Below are 18,052 nucleotides of genomic sequence, written 5' to 3' on the forward strand. Positions count from 1 at the left end.
GGCGTCGGATACGAGGAACGGGGGGGGGGGGGGGGCGAGTCCCCCTAAATCAGAGCTCGATTAATATCATTATTAGTATTACTATTACTATTATTTGGTATTTTCAGAGCTGGGGTTAGGAGAGGAGAAGTTACCTCCCTAATTAGAACTTAAATATTCAATGTAGATGAATTTTATTGCCGTTAATAAATAATAACGTACTCTTTAAAAAAAACATGAAGCATTTTCAAGCCGATGTAACTTAAAAGCAACGAGGGAGCATTATTTCCTATGTGGCTAGATGTGCCAGTGACATAGTGAAGGTGTTTGAATTATTAAAGCCCGCATCACACGGAACTTTATTTCCAGTAGGTATGCCCTAGTTGGCGCTGGACTGGCTACCAATTTGCTAGTTTTCGCCTCACACGATACTTATCAGCGTACTTGTCGATAGACTTTTGTTCCCATACGAGGGAAGTTGTAATGGCGGCCGAGTGAGATGTAAACAATGTATCGCTTCACATTTTTAAAAGCCGATAACTATTCAACCGAGAGAAATAACGTTTCGTATAAAACGTTATTAGGTACAAAACAATAGCGCTGCTTAAATACATACAACGTTTACTGTACACGCATTGAATAATATTTCAGTTCTTTCAAATGTAAACACCGTGCACTCAGCATAGATGATGTAACTCAACGCGACTTTCATGCTGTATACGTTATACATTGCTGGAGTAACACTCGCAAACCACAGACAAAAACGCTCCATTGTACACTCACAGGCTATTTTCACATGGCGAAACTTTGCTCTGATTGGCTGTTCCACAGAATCCAGTCGAGGCAAGCAAGTAGCAATTAGAACATGTCCTATTCCTCCAAACCAGTCAAGCAGTCAGCCAGGCGGCCATCATTGCTACCTAGAAAGTTAGTTCAGCGCCAACTAGGGCATTCCTACTAGAAATCCAGTTCCGTGTGATAGGGGCTTAAAACTCTTGTATCAACTGAACGAAGACTATCTGAATTTATGTTCTAAGTTTACTTTATGCACAGATAGGCTAATCGGGACCGGACCTACAGTTTAAAGTGGGATTCCACTCACTCTACAACGGCTCCGTGTAGGTCTCTGCACTTTTTTACACTAGGTGTAGTGCAGAGGTATCCCGGTGTCAGGCTGCTGCAAGGAAATGTGCCTCCACTCGGTATCGAACCTGGGACCCCTTGAACGAAGACTAACATTGTACGATAGGATACCTTTTCTAATGTTGGATCAACAGTGTTTCATATGATATCGAATATTTGTATATAAATATAAAGGGTGAACCAGAGATGTATACTCATTTTGGAATGAACATTACACAGTTCATTGTACACCAAACTGTATTATTTTTGTTGTATAATGTGTGTGATCTATTGCCATTTATGATCTATGTTGCAGCTCAGAGGTTCAGCACCTGGTGGTGCTTTTTGGAGTTACAGTGCCTGTGGTTCTGTTAACTGCTTAACCCATTTTAAGATTGTTTTGCATGTTGGAACTGCTCCATGCCGCCTTACGTGGAAGTGTCGGCGGAATAACCTCTGGGCTGCAACCATTGAGTCGCCGTTTCTCACATAGGCATCACACGTGAACACGTGATGTTCCACCGACAACGACTCCATGGTGACTGCAATAAATAAATAAATAAATGGCAATACATCACACACATTATACAACAAAAATAATAGAGTTTGGTGTACAATTAACTGTGTAATGTTCATTCCAAAATGGGTATACATCTCTGGGTCACCCTGTACTTGCATTCAATTCGCAACCACGTGTGCAGTGAAACTTTTATTTTGAGCGCAGCCCGGATTATGTTTACGTAGTAAGTAAATTTCCCTTTATCGGAGTTATGACGTAATATATGATTAGTATCGTAATTAATAATTAATTAACAAAATTCCTCCCGTCGCCACGGTAAACTGAACGATCAGATATGGGGAGGAAAGTGAATAAACAAAGAAAACAAAAGCCAATTCACTCAAGGTGTCTCGAGTTCGATTCCTGTTTGAGACAGTGGTTCGGATTCACATTTAAACTGTAGGTCCAGTTCCGATTAGCATATCATGAGTATAAAGTGGACTTGAGAAAGGACAGAAGATTTCGGTCTTCAAAAATATTAGGCATAATAATATATGCAAAAACCTTGCAGTTCAGGGGGACGATAGCCCTCCCCGTGGATCAGCGCCTGATCTCGATCAGTGTTTCTCAACAGAGAGGACGCGGCCTAGTACCGGGCCGCGAGAGGTTCTCCTGAAGTTTGCAGCCCCATCCGGCAACCACTTGTAAAGATAGACTTTCGTACGGGTTTCCACTGCGATAAACAGAAAATGCTTTCGTGACAGTGGCCGTGGGTGCCTCCCCCCCAAAGGCCTATGAAGAACTCCCCCTCAAAAGGTAGAACATTCCTCCCGACCCCCCATTTTTTTATGCCAAATTATTTAGTAAAATAATTTTGGAGACAAAATTTGTGGAACAATGAAATTTAAGCAATATACTGTTTACTTTAGGCTCAAGGACCTTGCTTTAGGCTCACTTTCATGTTTGCTAATACAAGGTACAAAACTGCTCAGGCTCATTGCCATTGTTAGTGAACTAAACCTTATTCTTCACAGTTTGTCTGCATGACTAATCTCTCCCTTTCCAAACCGATACGAAGTAGGTGGCGCTTCATTTCAACCCCCTCGCCACGATCACCCAGAGGTAAGTAGAAAAAACTGTATATAATAATCATCACTAAATATCAATAACAAGTCAATCAAACGAAACAATACCCCCCCACCAATTTTTGTGTGAAGATATACAGAATTGGTATAAAATTTTGTCTCCCCAAAAATTCCAATAACGCTGGGGCGTCATGAAACCCCCCTGTGGGCACCATTGACAGTGGCGGTGAACAATGAAACGGTCTAACCGGGGGAGCGCGTTGCTTTCCGCCGCCATCGTTGGAGGCTGACGGACAGACACCACGGTCAATTTAGTTTCCGCAGCAATTTTCGTTACCAAATAGTTTGAAGTGGAAATATTCTGATTAATTCCGAATTTTTCGGTGTCCGAAACAGAACATGCCTATGGAAATCTGCGCTTGCTAAATTGATTTAATGATATTGACCACACAAAACTACAGAGCATTCCCTGACATTCGCTACGAGATTCGGCGGCAAGCGACCCAGCGTCAGCGCTTGTCTTTCCCGGCGAACGGATCCGCGACAGTCGCACGCTGCAGACTATTTTTTTCGCTCTCCCTGCCTTCGCTCTCTTTCCCTTTCTGTTGACATTGCAGACTGACGCCAGTGTAATCGTCCCTTGGAAGTTGTGTTGTGTCCGTGTGTTGAAGATTGTGGCTTAATATGGCACCACAAAAGTTTACATTCCAACAAAGGATTTATCTTGTCGAGTGTTACTTCGGAAAGAGTTTTTGTGGAGAAGTGCGACGACGTTTTGCAACGAAATTTCCTGGTGTTCCCGTTCCACATAGGACCACTATTAAACCTCGTAAAAAAGTTTAGAGTAACAGGGTCAGTTCTGAATGAAAGTGCAAAGAAAATGGGGAAATCTAAAAAATAAAGTATACAATGACAATGCGCACACCATCCGTGAGTTAAAAGAGAGTATTGTACGAGAAATCGGGAGAATTACAATAGACGAACTTGCACGTGTAAATGCCAATTTCCTTCGGAGATGCCAAGAATGTGTTGCAGCAGAGGGACATCATTTTCAACACCTTCTGTAGTCAAGGTTCGTACACAATATGAAAACTGTAATTTTAATAGCTGATTCTAGCGACTGTCGCGGACCCCGTTCACCGGGAAAGGCAAACTCTGATGCCGGGTAGCTTGCCGCCGAGTCTCGTAGCGAATGTCAGGGAATGCTCTGTATAAAAGTTTCCATTAGATCCAGTAGTTGTCGACAAATTTAAACTTAGATATAATCGAACCAAATGCTCATTATGCCATAATTTATTTATAGATATTAAATTTCAAGGGTACATATCAAGCAACGTATAAAGTTTATTTAAAAAAATTGGAAGATGTTTGCGAGTGATATTGTTGAGATCGAGGAGGCATCAACTTAAAAAAAAACTAATTTACTGGATCGCAGGCTTACGGAGGTTCATTGGAAGTATTCCTGTGATATTTTATGTCGATTTGCTTCCAAATTTGAATTTCAACCGTGTGGCCGTTCTGGAGTTAGGACCGGAAGAGTGAAGCGACTTGCAGTCCGAGCTGGCAACCACCTGGAAAGACAGCCACTGGTCGCTCGTCGGGTCTTCGGAGACTTTTGTTCGGGTGAACTTAGGTGAGCTCAGGCCCAGGATCTTTTTAAGGGAGGGGCCAGACCCGAATATACCGCGTGAGGCACCTAAAAGTACCACCTGAAATAGCGAAGAAACCAGAAACAGTAGCGATGTGAGGTTTGCGGGAAACAATAATATCAAATGGGGCTCGTAAATCGGAGGTATGGGGTGGGTCGAAAAATATCGACAAATGGGGCATCTGGAGCAGAGTCATATTTTTTTTAATGGAACGATATACAATAACATGCATAATATAAAAGAGCACACGCAGAGAAACACAACGCCGTTGGTCTCGTGCATCTACTGCATATAGGAACGAAGATATGGCCATGTGAAAATATGTAAACAAACTAACAAGTGGCCCACTTGACCGTCAGTACCACTGCATGTACAAGTATGAGATGTCGGAAGCCATTGGACAAGATGAAGACAGAACGTGTTAAAGGAAGAAAAAATACAGTAGACATCGTCAGCACCATGTATTTGACAGTGTTACAGCATAATGAAAATGACTATGACAGTATGTCGAAGAACCACTGCGTAAGAAGCGAAAACCTGTCAAAGTGTGTGTTCAAAGTGGTGGCCGTCAGCTGCGATACAGGCAACGAGGCGCCCACGCAAATATCGTTGCACAGAATGTAGCATCTCGTAGGGAATGTCCCTACAGGCCGCAGTAATGCGGTGTTGCATATCCTCTGGAGTTGTTGGCACATCCCGGTAGACAATGTCCTTCAGCTTTCCCCACAGGAAAAAGTCTAACGGTGATAAATCTGGGGAACGAGCCGACCATTTGACAGGCCCTCCAGGTACAATCCAACGATTTGGAAATGTATTTTCCACACATGCTGTAGCGCGTCTTGCACTGTGAGCTGGGCACCCGTCATGTTGGTACCACATGTCCCTCCTTGTCTGAAGTGGTATGTCCTCCAATAGTACAGGCAGTTCATGTTGTAAAAACTGTATTTATCGGTCAGCATTCAGTGTCCTTTGTATAAAAAAAGGGCCAATGAGATGTTCACCCACTATACCACACCACACATTCACACTCCATGGGCGCTGGCGTTCCAATGTGGATTTGTCACCGACCAATAGTGCATGTTACTTAGGTTGACATTTCCATGATTGGTAAAAGTTGCCTCGTCAGTGAAGAGGATACGTGACAAATCGGGTGTGTCGTGTCGTAACAACCATGTGCAAAACCGAACACGGTCCACAAAATCATTCCCGTGAAGTTCCTGATGGAGGGAGATATGATATGGGTGAAACTTGTGTGTGTGCAGAATGCGCAATACACTTCGCTGACTCATCCCAGCATCCCTGGCAATTTCACGGGAGCTAACGTGCGGATTCACAGCAACAGCGGCGAGAACATTTGTTGCACCTGCCTCACCTGTAGTTGGCTTGTTCCGCACACGTGCTCGTGGTGTTACACTTCCGGTGTCTCTTAATTTAATAAATAACTTACCAAACAGACGTCGAGATGGCTGTCGTCTGTCCGGATATCTCTCTGCGTACACACGGTAGGCTTCTGAGGCATTCTTTCGGCATTCCCCATAAATCAGGATCATGTCCGCTTTTTCTATGTTTGTGAACACCATAATCTTCGCTCTTACCACTACGACTGCTTGCTATAAACTAACACGATCTCGTGGACCTGCTATCAAAACTTGCTCTGCGTAAAGGCAGTTCTGTCCACACCTGAAAAGTCTTACATGCCGTGGTACTGACGGTCAAGTGGGCCACTTGTTAGTTTGTTTACATATTTTCACATGGCCATATCTTCGTTCCTATGTGCAGTAGATGCATGAGACCAACGGCGTTGTGTTTCTCTGCGTGTGCTCTTTTATATTATGCATGTTATTGTATATCGTTCCATTAAAAAAAATATGACTTTGCTCCAGATGCCCCATTTGTCGATATTTTTCGACCCACCCCATACCTCCGATTTACGAGCCCCATTTGATATTATTGTTTCCCGCAAACCTCACATCGCTACTGTTTATGGTTTCTTCGCTATTTCAGGTGGTACTTTTAGGTGCCTCACGCGGTATATAAATAAAATAAGAGATATTACAAGATAGTTCAAATAGTTCTGTGTTCAGCAAATTAACAATGTTTGCAAATTTCCCTCAATTTTCTTATGCGAGCGCCATTGAAAAGTCATGATAATTCTATATTTAGAAGATAATATATTTATAAATTAAATGTTGCGTACTAGCAATTATTATTACAACAAAGAACATGTGTAAATATGAGTTAACAAAAAAATAATAAAGATACATTTTCGCATCAAGGCCGCAGTTCGAAAAAAGTCGGGACAGGGATTAAAAGTAATGTTACCCAATATTGCAGACTGGATACTTGTATACAAGAAACATTCATTTATGCAATAACAACATTGGAATTTTACAAATTTGAAAAATCGACGGTTATTTTCGTAGTTTATAGGTTCACATTTAAATATTTCAGGGTTCGAGGGGGGCATGGTCCCATAGCATCTCCCCTGAGTATGGGGCTGCGTGAGCTCACTTACTTTGGTGTTTCTAATTCTTTCTATCTTTTCTTTTCGCGTTTCAACCTTCCTTCTCTCTCTCTCTCTCTCTCTCTCTTGCTTCTTTCTTTAATTATCTCTACCCCTTTTTCCGTTTTGCCCGATGGCGCAGTATTAACGTCGTCGTCCCTGGTTCGATACCCGGTGAAGCCACGTAGTGGTTCGAATCCTATACTTTAAACTGTAGGTCCAGTCCTGATTAGCCTGTCTGTGCATTAAGTGGGCTTAAAACGAAAACTCAGAATCCTTTTTGTTGTTTCTATCTCCCTCTCTCTTCCTTGCTTTCTCTGTTCCGTTCTCTCTTTGCTTCTTACTTTCACTGTATCTCTTTTTTTTTACTGTTTCCATCTCGCTCTCTGTTTCCACCATTTCACATGCCTCCTTCTTTCTCTCTTTGTTTCTTTTTCTACCCTTCATTCTTCCTCATTCTCCCTTTATCTGTCTGTGTGTGATTCTGAAAATTCCACAAAGGCTACCTGGCTATAGGCAAGAAGCAGGAGCGTAGGCTATATTCTAGGCTACCTAGGCTATCTGCGAAGCCTGAAGTCTAGAGAATAAAATACAGGAGAAAAATCGACCAGAAGTTGTAAATAATATTATTCATATCAGTGAGATGATGATGCCATTCTGGAGTTGGCAACCTGATTTCCTATGAGTTGGCAACCTGATTTCCTATGAGTTGGAAACCTGATTTCCTATGAGTTGGCAACCTGATTTCTTTTAAGTTGGCAACCTGTTTTCTTAGGAGGTGGTAAATTTATTTCTATTCATAGCCTAGGATCACATGACATATTGAGATAGCCCGGATCTTGGACTCCGTATACGCCACAGGCAAGAAGGTTGTGGATTTCTGCTTTCGGCTCCAAACCTTCGGCGTTGACCAATGGAGCACGCAGAGGGGGAGGGGGCACTTGCCCTTTTCTGAGAAATTAGGAAAACGTTTACGAGATTCCAATGTTGAAATTATATCATGAAAACATGGATAAGGGTGGCATAAAGGGTGGTATCTGTGCATCGTGAAAAAGTACAAAAAACCAAAACTATTAATCAACAAAGTGATAGAGGTTTGCAGAAAGGAAGCACGGCGATTCCATGTAAATAGAAGACTATAGTCTAAAATTAATAACAACGTCAAGAATTTTTAAATTCAATTTGTAAAAAAAAAAAAAAAAAAAAAAGTAAAATATGAGTTTTTCCCTTACATGTTGCCAACCCTTAACAATATTTTGTCCTTTCTCGCATATTAAGAACATTTATATGTTTTTTTTACACATAACATTAATATTAATTTGTATTATTCTTAACCATATCACACCAAGCACAATTGTGTCAATTAATTTGTGTATCCTAGTGTATTTGTTTTCAATCTTTTTATTATTATCATATTTTTAGTGTGTAGACGAGCCTTTGTTCTCAATTTTGTATTTGTTCTTTTTGTGTCTTCTTTATGTTTCTCTCTTTCTTCTTTGTTTGTTATTGTACAAACATTTAGTAGGTAGAATGTATTTAGTATGTATATGTATCCATCGGAGTTAGGTGGTAGAACAGCCGCAGACTGAACCTCGCCCTTTAATAAAGGAAAATTGAAATTGAAATTGAAGATATGAAATCTTACTATGCCACCATGCTCTGGAAATTCCTAGCTTTGAGGGGATGGGGAAAGGTGCTTTGTGAGATTTTTCTTATAACTGGGGGATAGCGCCCCACCTTTTCCCTCCATTTTTTTTTATTTATTTAAAAGTGTTTTTAAACTGTCGAGAACAACTTTTCAGCCATAAAACAGCAGTATTACATGTTACAAGGTACAGTATTGGACAAGAAAACATTCCAAAATATTTCACAAACATAACCTCAAGCTACAAAAATTTTAAAAATGCATTAAAAATATACATTTGACATTAAATATATATTTGAGATCTGCTGGCCCCTCTGAGAAAATAAATTCTGCGGGCGGCCTTGGTGTTGACACAGCGCCCTGAGGACAATTGTGGAGCTAGTTGAAAAGCAGTAGCTGGCTCCGGTCTCGAAAGCCAGACAACAGCGGCGATGGGACTCGATTTGCTGATCACGCGTTATCCAATGAAAAAGCTGCTCGACAAGCCCAGGCCACGGGGTTCAGTTATAATTACTGGTTTTTGACAATTTTTTCTGGGGAGTAATCACTTAATTTCAGACACCATGATCGACATTTATGCTGATTTAGTGTTAGTTTTAGTCAACTACACACTCCGCCAATTTGGCTCAAGGGTTTATCAAGAATTTCCATTCAGGGTGGTGTAAGGGTTAAATTCAGAGCCAAAATGACCATAAAATGGGGCATTTGTGAGAAATTTTAATGGGGTGTGTGGATAAATCTTATTTCTAAAGCTTACCTTGCAATACTGAGGGTAGGCCAGACACAGACTCCCGTCGTAGCCGAACAGGGGCGCTCGGCGAAGCTTCGAAGCCATAGCACACGCGATCACACACTTCTACACGAGCACACAAAAAGTTAAATCCCTCTTCCAGTGACGTTTAACGGGCAGGCGTCGGAATTTGCACCAACAGAAGATCAACAATCACCGCTTCGGACAGATTGCGATTGAAAGGAGTTCCACAGATATCACACAACACCTGTTTCGTAGAGTAACGGTGGGTAAATGATGTTGCTGCTTGACGTTCCGGATTTCGCTCGTGGTCCCGCCGCGCCTCACGTCACGAGCTGCGCTAGCCAATGAGAGGCTGTGGTGGCGCACAGGTGATGCCCTCACGCGCATGGTTGCCAACTCCACACTCCTCTTGCTAGATGTAGGCACACAACAAATCTAAAAAGAGAAACAATACAGCGGGCTCCTTTGTCTGTGGCCGTAAACGTGATTGATAAATAAAGATATATCGGAAACTGATAGACCTTGGAAGATGAAATGAGGTGAGTACGAAATATTTCACATTTTCCAATATTTCCAATTACGTGCTCTTCTGGCTTGCGAGTGCAAAGCATGAGCAAGAGGTCTCAAGCTCGAATCCTGGCAAAAGCATGGACGGTTTCATAGTGCTTGTCCCATTCATAATTCATCATCATCGTTCCGTGACATTGGCTAATCGTGAGAATGAATGATGATTAGAAGCATTACCCTTTATGCGAACCTAAGATCTTCAATAATTTCTCCATTTTATGTCGTTTGGCGTTTCTGCTAAACCACTTCATAATTTTTTTTTCTCATAGTCGTCGTCGCGATTCACCCATAGAGGTAGATAAGAAAAGTGACGTAAATTAATACAAATACATCTACAGAACCAAGGTTTCAGATGTCTTCAGGACTTAATGTAAATATTAAATATGGAAACTCGATTCTCATTGGACATTACGGGTCCCGGGTACGAATCCCGGACTGAGCATGGGTGTTCTTTATAAATGCCCCTTCATCACTTATCCCCATCCCCAACAGTGGCAGAAAAGGGAAGTGAAATAAACGGTCAATCAAGCATTGAACATTACATCCTTATGTTACACGTAACACATACTGTCGTATTCCTCATAATCAAACGATCCATACCAACACAACTTTACTCATGGGTGTACAATTTGTGGCAATGCTTGTAGCTCGTTGAGTGAAACTTGCCTGTTCAAGGCTAGTTTAGCGCCACGAACATATCGTTAGTTGGCAACTCTGGCCTAGCGGTGAACCTTGGCAGGCACTTGTTCCTGTGTGCGGTGAACGTGAAATAGCTGGACGTCAAAACAATTCAGCCAACGACCCCACAGCACCATCTGATGACAGGCAGATTTACTCTCCCGAATATGAACACAAGCCATAGTGGCGTGAGCAGGATTTTCGAAAAGGGGGAGGGGGAGTTACATACTGTACACCTTTTTTCGAAGTCAGTCCTCATTTTGCCATCTTTCCCTGCCTGTGTTCTTTCTTTTCTAATGCTGGGCCAAAAGGGAGGGATTATGGCCACCAGAGGCGTATATTCTAGGCTACCTGCGAAGACCAGGCTCAGAAGAGTTGAAAAATCGATCGGAAAATGTGCATGGAATTGTTTATTTTAATAAGAAAATGATGGCGTGTCAGGAGTTGGCACACTTATTTCTTAGAAGTTGTTACACTAATTCCTTACGAGTTGGCAATCTTGCCTGCTTTCTTTGAACGTGGAAGGAGTCCCGTGAGTTTAGCATGGCAGTCAGTGTTGCCAAACTCTCAGGGCATAATTTCCCTTTCCAAGGGGCAAAATTTCCCTTTTTGCACTCAGTTTTCCCTTCACTAAAAACCTTTAAAAATAATGGTAATACATAGTACATAAGCTGCACTAATCTGTACTATTTTTGAGTTTGGTGTCTTAAAATTTCCATGGAATTTTGGAATTTTTCATCCCATTTCGTTTAAAATTAGGTTCGAATTTCCCTTCATAAAGGGAAATTTCCCTTCATGTGGCAACACTGATGGCGGTCTTCTATAACAATGTTGCGAACCCCCTGTTCCCAGGGTGGAATCTTCACAGGAACGGGAAATTTTGCAGCGAGGAAAAGGGAAAGGGGTTGCTTGCGACATAGAAATTTTCCCTGTGGACCAAGCACACCACTTGGAGACAATTAGGACAAGAGAGAGAGAGGCCGCTGACCTCTTCAAACAACCAGAGTAGATGCGGGGGTGAGGTGAGTTGGGGAGTTTGTTGGATGAATTTTATTACTATTATTACATGTGATATCTCGTTCTCCTCTCGATCTTTACAGGACCGTCAATACGTATTTTAAACTGTATAGACCCCGACTAGACTAACCCACTCGCATATGCGTATGAAGTTACCACAAACATTCAAGATAAGCAAATGCGTTGTACGCATGATATTACGGCATATTAACAGATACGCGTACCAGCTAGAACCAACCGAGAAAACAATGGCCTGTAATTATGCGTACGGTCCTCGCATCTTAATAACAGTTAGCCAAAAGACATTTGCTTTCAAATCACGTTCCTTGCTTCCAGCGGCAAACGAGAGGAAAAGGTAGAGTTTTAGTTTTTCTTCATTTTACAAAAAAAAAAAAAAAAAAAGGATGTGGATCTCAGCAACTATCAAGACCACCGCCATATACAGGATTTTTTTTCCCGGAAGCGGCTGGAATTTTAAAGGTAAATATTACAATCTGCGTTTTGAGGAGACACATTGTAAATTCTTAAGCAGGCTACTACTTAAAGATCTTAAAGATTCTGCAGAAAAAAAATTGTCAACTACCGCTTTGGTTTTTCTGAGTTATTTACTGGTATCGTTTGAAAAATTTGAGTAAAATGAAAATTTCGGGAGGTCCTGTATCCCTCTCTGCGTACCCCAGTCATGAACATCACACGAAGCACGAACCATATTAAAAATATGTTTGTGGGGAGAAGTGTACACACAGAACCCAAAACGTGTCAATTGACACACATATTTTGATTTCAATAACACGTTAACGTGCATAAACCGCAAATGATGCGCCTTTTAGTGTGTCAAAATACACATAGCAACGTATTAAAGGGTATTTTTATCAGATGAAGTCCCGTGTGATGCACCAAAATGCATCAATTTGGAAGATCAGACAAGATCATTTCGAAGATAACAAAATTACACATTTAGCTGTGTCAATTGAGGCATTAAAAGTGAAAGTTTGTTATCTTCGAAATGATCTTGTCTGATCTTCCAAATTGATGCATTTTGGTGCATCACACGGGACTTCATCTGATAAAAATACCCTTTAATACGTTGCTATGTGTATTTTGACACACTAAAAGGCGCATCATTTGCGGTTTATGCACGTTAACGTGTTATTGAAATCAAAATACAGAAGGTTGTTTCACGTTGACGGTAACGATTTCGGTCACCAGGGAGCAGCACGTAGGCATAGCACAGAGCAGCCAGAGCCAGTAGGACGAAAGTAGTGTGTGTTGACTTTCAAAGACGATGGTTGGTGTGCAAGTGAGTGTTTATATGGCACCAAAAATTCCAGTCTTTTGGGAGGGGTACATCTGTGCCCTTTTCGACGTTGGTTATAGTTATAGCCAGATAATTAAACAGTGCCTCATGAAAGCATTCCATGTGTCAAAGAAGGGCATCCATGCAGTGTTGAATCGCCATAAAGCTTGCACCGTACCTGTTGCTGGAACCAGTCAAAGTGGGCCTCGGACATATCGGAAGCCCAAGCGTTCCTCCGATTTTGTGCGGAAAGTGAGATCCTTGGTGCGATGTGAAAACCCTGCAACGCAAAGAGTGATTGCACAGGCAGTGCAATGTTTCCTTGCAACTGTGAATCGCATCATAGCCCAAGATTTACAACTTGTGCGGAAGCACAAGGCTCAAGTTCATAAGTTGCGTGCTTCACATGTCCAAGAGAGGAAGACCAACAGTCGGAAGCTCTACGAACGCCATCTGGCAGGAGACCGCTGGAAGTATGTGGTGTCCCTGGATGAAGCATGGGTGTATCTGTCGGGATGTCGTAAAACAAAGGGCCATCTACTATCGTCCACGTGATGCAAGAGGTCGATGTGAGTGGGTACGTGAATGTGCTGAAAGTTTTCCACGCGGGTTCATGGTTCTTGGTGGTTACTGCCATAACGGCAAACTTCCACTGCGCAGAGTGGGAAAAAAGGCTAAAATAAATGCAGCCTATTACCAGACGAATATTTTGGAGCCACTTTGCAGACATGATAATCCTTCTCTCTATGGCAGCGATACATCTCGTGTTGTCATCCACCAGGACAAGGCTTCCGGTCGTACGGCAAAGTCCACGCAGGCATACATGGATCGGATGGCACGTGAAACGGGCATTCATGCAATCCCCTTTACAGACATCCCTGTGAAATCCCCCGATGCCTCTTCCATAGATGTTTGTGGGTTTCCGTTGTTGAAACGAGCCATGGGAAGCAGACGGGCCCGCACAATTGAGGGTCTTTGGAAAGCTTGTCAGGAGGAATATGATCTTTTGGACCAATGTGTTCTTCAACGCAGTCTCCTCCAATGGAAACTCCGCTGCAGGGCCATTGCTGCAAGACAGGGGTATCACGTGGAGCACCACCGCTCGTGGCGTGATGGTTTTTCTTAAGGTGAGGTGGGTTCTAACTTTATTACCATGGACATGAAACGACCTTCTGTATATATGTGTCAATTGACACGTTTTGGGTTCTGTGTGTCTGGAGATGTGAAGAAGCCCTCACTTCATTTTTTCACCCGAAATAAAGGAACCACCTGTAATGCTCACGACCAGTGGCGTCAGCTTATATGGGTCATTGGGGTCTTATATTTTATTTTAGAGAGAAGGTCAGCGCGATTAAGAAAACAAAGGGTTTCATTATTCAACTTAATTCCTGACTGTTATTAAAAATATCATAATAATTTGTTACATTTACAATGTGATACTTTACAGCGCCATATTTTATTTACACTATCCGTGGTCACGTTGTTATTAGGAAAGAACTTATACCCAGGATCCATAGATACTGATAACCAGGGCTCGGAAGTTGAGGAAAAATCCTTTTTTTTTTCCCTAGTGTCCGAAGACGAGGCCCAACATAATATATGTTCATTTTGTGTCATTGTAGGCCAGAAAAAGGTGGGTTTTATTTGTCCTTTTTGCCTCTTTTGGCTTATTGGTCCTTTTTTAGCCTTTTTTCAGGTCTTAACGGCTTTTTTTGCAACTTCACCTTCTTTTACTGCCCATTCTCAATTCGAATCATCATCAGTTCATCACCTCTTAAACATGTAAAGAAATAAAAAAAATTTAAAAAAATACATTGAACCATCCCTGAAACGAGAGAAAAACATTTCTGGACTGAAAGAAGATGCATTTCATTCATATAGTTTTTTCGCACTATGTGTTTCATACCACCAGAATTTTTTATTTTTTTATTCATTAAATATGTAGTTAGAACTGAAGTTATTAACTAATTTGGATCACATTTATACGTCCTTTTTTCGTTTTTAGGTCCTTTTTTTATATTTTTATGTCTTTTTTTTGGCAATTTATAGGTCCTCAACTTCCGAGCCTACAACTCTCAAAATATGCAAGCAAAAAAGCACCGAAAATGCAACACAGGCACTAAACTATTTTAGGTATATTGAATGCATAACTAACAGTGCCCTAGTAATTAGTGTATTTTAAGCAATGAAAGGGTCAGTTTGATGCTTCTCTCCCCAAAACTTCCAGCATGGTGAATAAAGAACTTAACATCTGATTTTCCGCCAATCGAGAGGAAGCTTCCAAAAGCACCATGTTGCGTGTCATGTCCGTCTTGCACGAAACCTTAATTGTTTGTATTTAAGCGAGATTTTGTCGAGAAAGAGATAAAGGTTTTGAGATGTGTTGAGTCATTATGATAGAGATCTAAGAATTAACTTTTCATTGTTTGACTAAACGCATTCCTTTCGCGGTTTGTATGCTTCGGGGAATTGCGAAGTAATGCAGCGAGATTAAGTGTTTTTTCATCATGATCATCTGATTGCTCGTTTCCGTGGTTTGGAGTATATCTCGCTGCAATGTTGAAGTTCTCGGTTTGAACGAGTTGCTAAAATGCTAAAACAGAATTACTGGAAACTTGGCAGAAACAATGGTCAACTACAGGAAAGACTTACGGGCAAAATTACTATTCAATTTAATCACATATACGTAAAGAACTTCGGTATCGAGATATTAAACTTTCGAGAAATTCTTTAACAACTCTTCTTAGATGTCGGCTAAATTACACCCTAGCCCCTAAAGACTTGTACACTAGGAATATTGTGCAATCCCCAATCTATCAGTGTGGTGCAACTGAAGGAACACCTGATCATTTATTATATTTGAACGTCGTCTCAATTTAACTACTGTTACTAGCCTGGCCCCCCACACTTTACCTCCGCACTCGAGGTTCGGTGCACTTCGTACTCGGCTCTGATTTGTCTAGGGGTATCTTTCTTTGTACGACAATGCACGTGGGTTGCTACAAGTCAACATAATTATATAATTAACTACAAGAGACAACGAATAACCTTTGCGAAACCTTATTGCTGTAGGGGATAAATTACCTTGACCAGCATTTGTGAAATTATAAACGGAAATTTTGGATATTTTCTATAGTTTAATTAACGTAAAATTTGAAGTATATACAAGTCGTATCCGAACGTTCATTTCTCTAATTATCGGGCCAAAACTCTAATTTTGATGTTGGAAAATATCTATTGTTTGTACCTGGATGCTTTACATTTCATGAATTACATGTGGAGTACGCTTGTCGCAAGGTAGACTCGCGTTACTCCAAGAAAACGTCTTAACAGGCGCGAGGTCGCCCGACGTGAACATTTCTCAACCTCCACGGTGACAAGGCACTAGGCTGCCCGGCGCACCGTAATTACTTTCAAAATAACATCCAGTACAACTACCTTTTTACCTGTAAACTGGACACCAAGGCACTAGCTTGCCCGGCAATCCAATCTCTTACAGCATTCGTTTTAGGAGACCTGTCCTCCGGTCCTAGCTGACCGAAGCAAAAACAGCCTCTCCCTCCCAAGTCTCAGTTCCAACAGTCGACCTCCCCCACACTCATCTGGGAGTTTATATACGTTTTGTTGGCGTCTGTTGCCAACGGCCCTTCTTTCAAAATTTTTAAGCCCGCCTTTCTTTTGAACGTTCGAAACACGAAGCAAGAACAGAGAGCTACATGGTATTTATACATGGAATAATACGAACCTAAAAATGCATAATAAATTGATTTACACTAATCACACATATATATGTTTATACACTTGATTACCCAATTAATTAACATATTAATAAATATTTCAATAAGGAAAAAAACACTGTTGCCCTGACACGGGGGCAGGGTAACACTACGCGTGAATATTTTTTAGGAGAACTAAAATAAGCAGGATATTATGGGGCATACGCCTTGGAGGAATCCGACTATGAAATATATATAAAATTATATTTGAAGATAAAATATTATATTATTAAATTATGAAATGTAAAAACAAATGTAACTCGTGCATAGCTGGAAAGCTAAAACCAAATAAATAGTTGTTGTTTTTTTTAAAAAAAAAAAATCGGGTGCAGCGGCGCATTATGGCAATTTGCACCCTTCAAAATATACGAGGAAATCATTATGGCTGAGCCGATACTGAGTCGATGTATCGGTTGGAATTCATCTATCGATACCAGCCGATACTTTTTCGGCATCCTGGCCTTTCGCGGCTCCGCAAAAATGCCATGCAACCAAGGTTACGTTTTTTACGTAAATTACGCGTAACCAGTTTTTTACGCAGATTTAAAAAGAACTAATTTTCTTTCGTAAATTACTAATATAAAAACTACTTTCATTATTTTACATTTTAAACTTCAATTTTCTTACATATTTCAGACAAAATAATTATTTCTTTAAAGATTGTTTATACAGCCACCTCACCCTTAAAACAGATCTTTAAAAATTGAGAAACGTGTTGATATATACGTCTTGCACTAGTGCTTGTATTTACAACAGAACATAACGATTACGGACAATTTATTTGTATTGGATTTCAAAGTTTTAGTAACAGCTTCAAATTCCGTTTTCATGCGTATTATACACTCGCATAGGCTAATTATGATGTGAATGTGAATATGGCAGTTTGTACAATTCCAATATAAGAGAATGTGAATATGGCAGTTTGTACAATTCCAATATAAGAGAGAATGTGAATATGGCAGTTTGTACAATTCCAATGTAAGAGGGAATGTGAATATGTCAGTTTGTACAATTCCAACATAAGAGAGAATGTGAATATGGCATTTTGTACAATTCCAATATAGAAGAGAATGTGAATATGGCAGTTTGTACAATTCCAATATAAGAGAGAATGTGAATATGGCAGTTTGTACAGTTCCAATATAAGAGAGAATGTGAATATGGCACTTTGTACAATTCCAATATAAGAGGGAATGTGAATATGGCTGTTTGTACAATTCCAATATAAGAGAGAATGTGAATATGGCAGTTTGTACAATTCCAATATAAGAGAGAATGTGAATATGGCAGTTTGTACAACTCCAATATAAGAGAGCATGTGAATATGGCAGTTTGTACAATTTCAATATAAGAGAGAATGTGAATATGTCAGTTTGCACAATTCCAATATAAGAGAGAATGTGAATATGTCAGTTTGTACAATTCCAATATAAGAGAGAATGTGGATATGGCAGCTTGTATAATTCCAATATAAGAGAGAA

At 40.7% G+C, this 18,052-nt stretch overlaps 2 protein-coding genes across 3 annotated transcripts in view; one reads left to right on the forward strand and one right to left on the reverse strand.

The window, feature by feature from the left end:
• The window catches only part of LOC146000198 (protein phosphatase 1 regulatory subunit 14B), a 214,249-nt gene extending 204,746 nt beyond the window's left edge, over nucleotides 1-9,503 (reverse strand). The window contains exon 1 of the mRNA XM_083137575.1: nucleotides 9,240-9,503. Within this exon, the coding sequence (XP_082993701.1) occupies nucleotides 9,240-9,317 (78 nt within the window). The 5' untranslated portion in view covers nucleotides 9,318-9,503. The remainder of the gene's footprint in view (nucleotides 1-9,239) is intronic.
• LOC146000197 (uncharacterized) overlaps nucleotides 1-18,052 on the forward strand; it is a 127,100-nt gene that overhangs the window by 48,932 nt on the left and 60,116 nt on the right. The window lies entirely within an intron of this gene.

The sequence above is a fragment of the Lepisma saccharinum genome, chromosome 16 (genome assembly GCF_977018435.1).
Source record: "Lepisma saccharinum chromosome 16, izLepSacc3.1, whole genome shotgun sequence".
Taxonomy (NCBI): Eukaryota; Metazoa; Arthropoda; class Insecta; order Zygentoma; family Lepismatidae; genus Lepisma; species Lepisma saccharinum.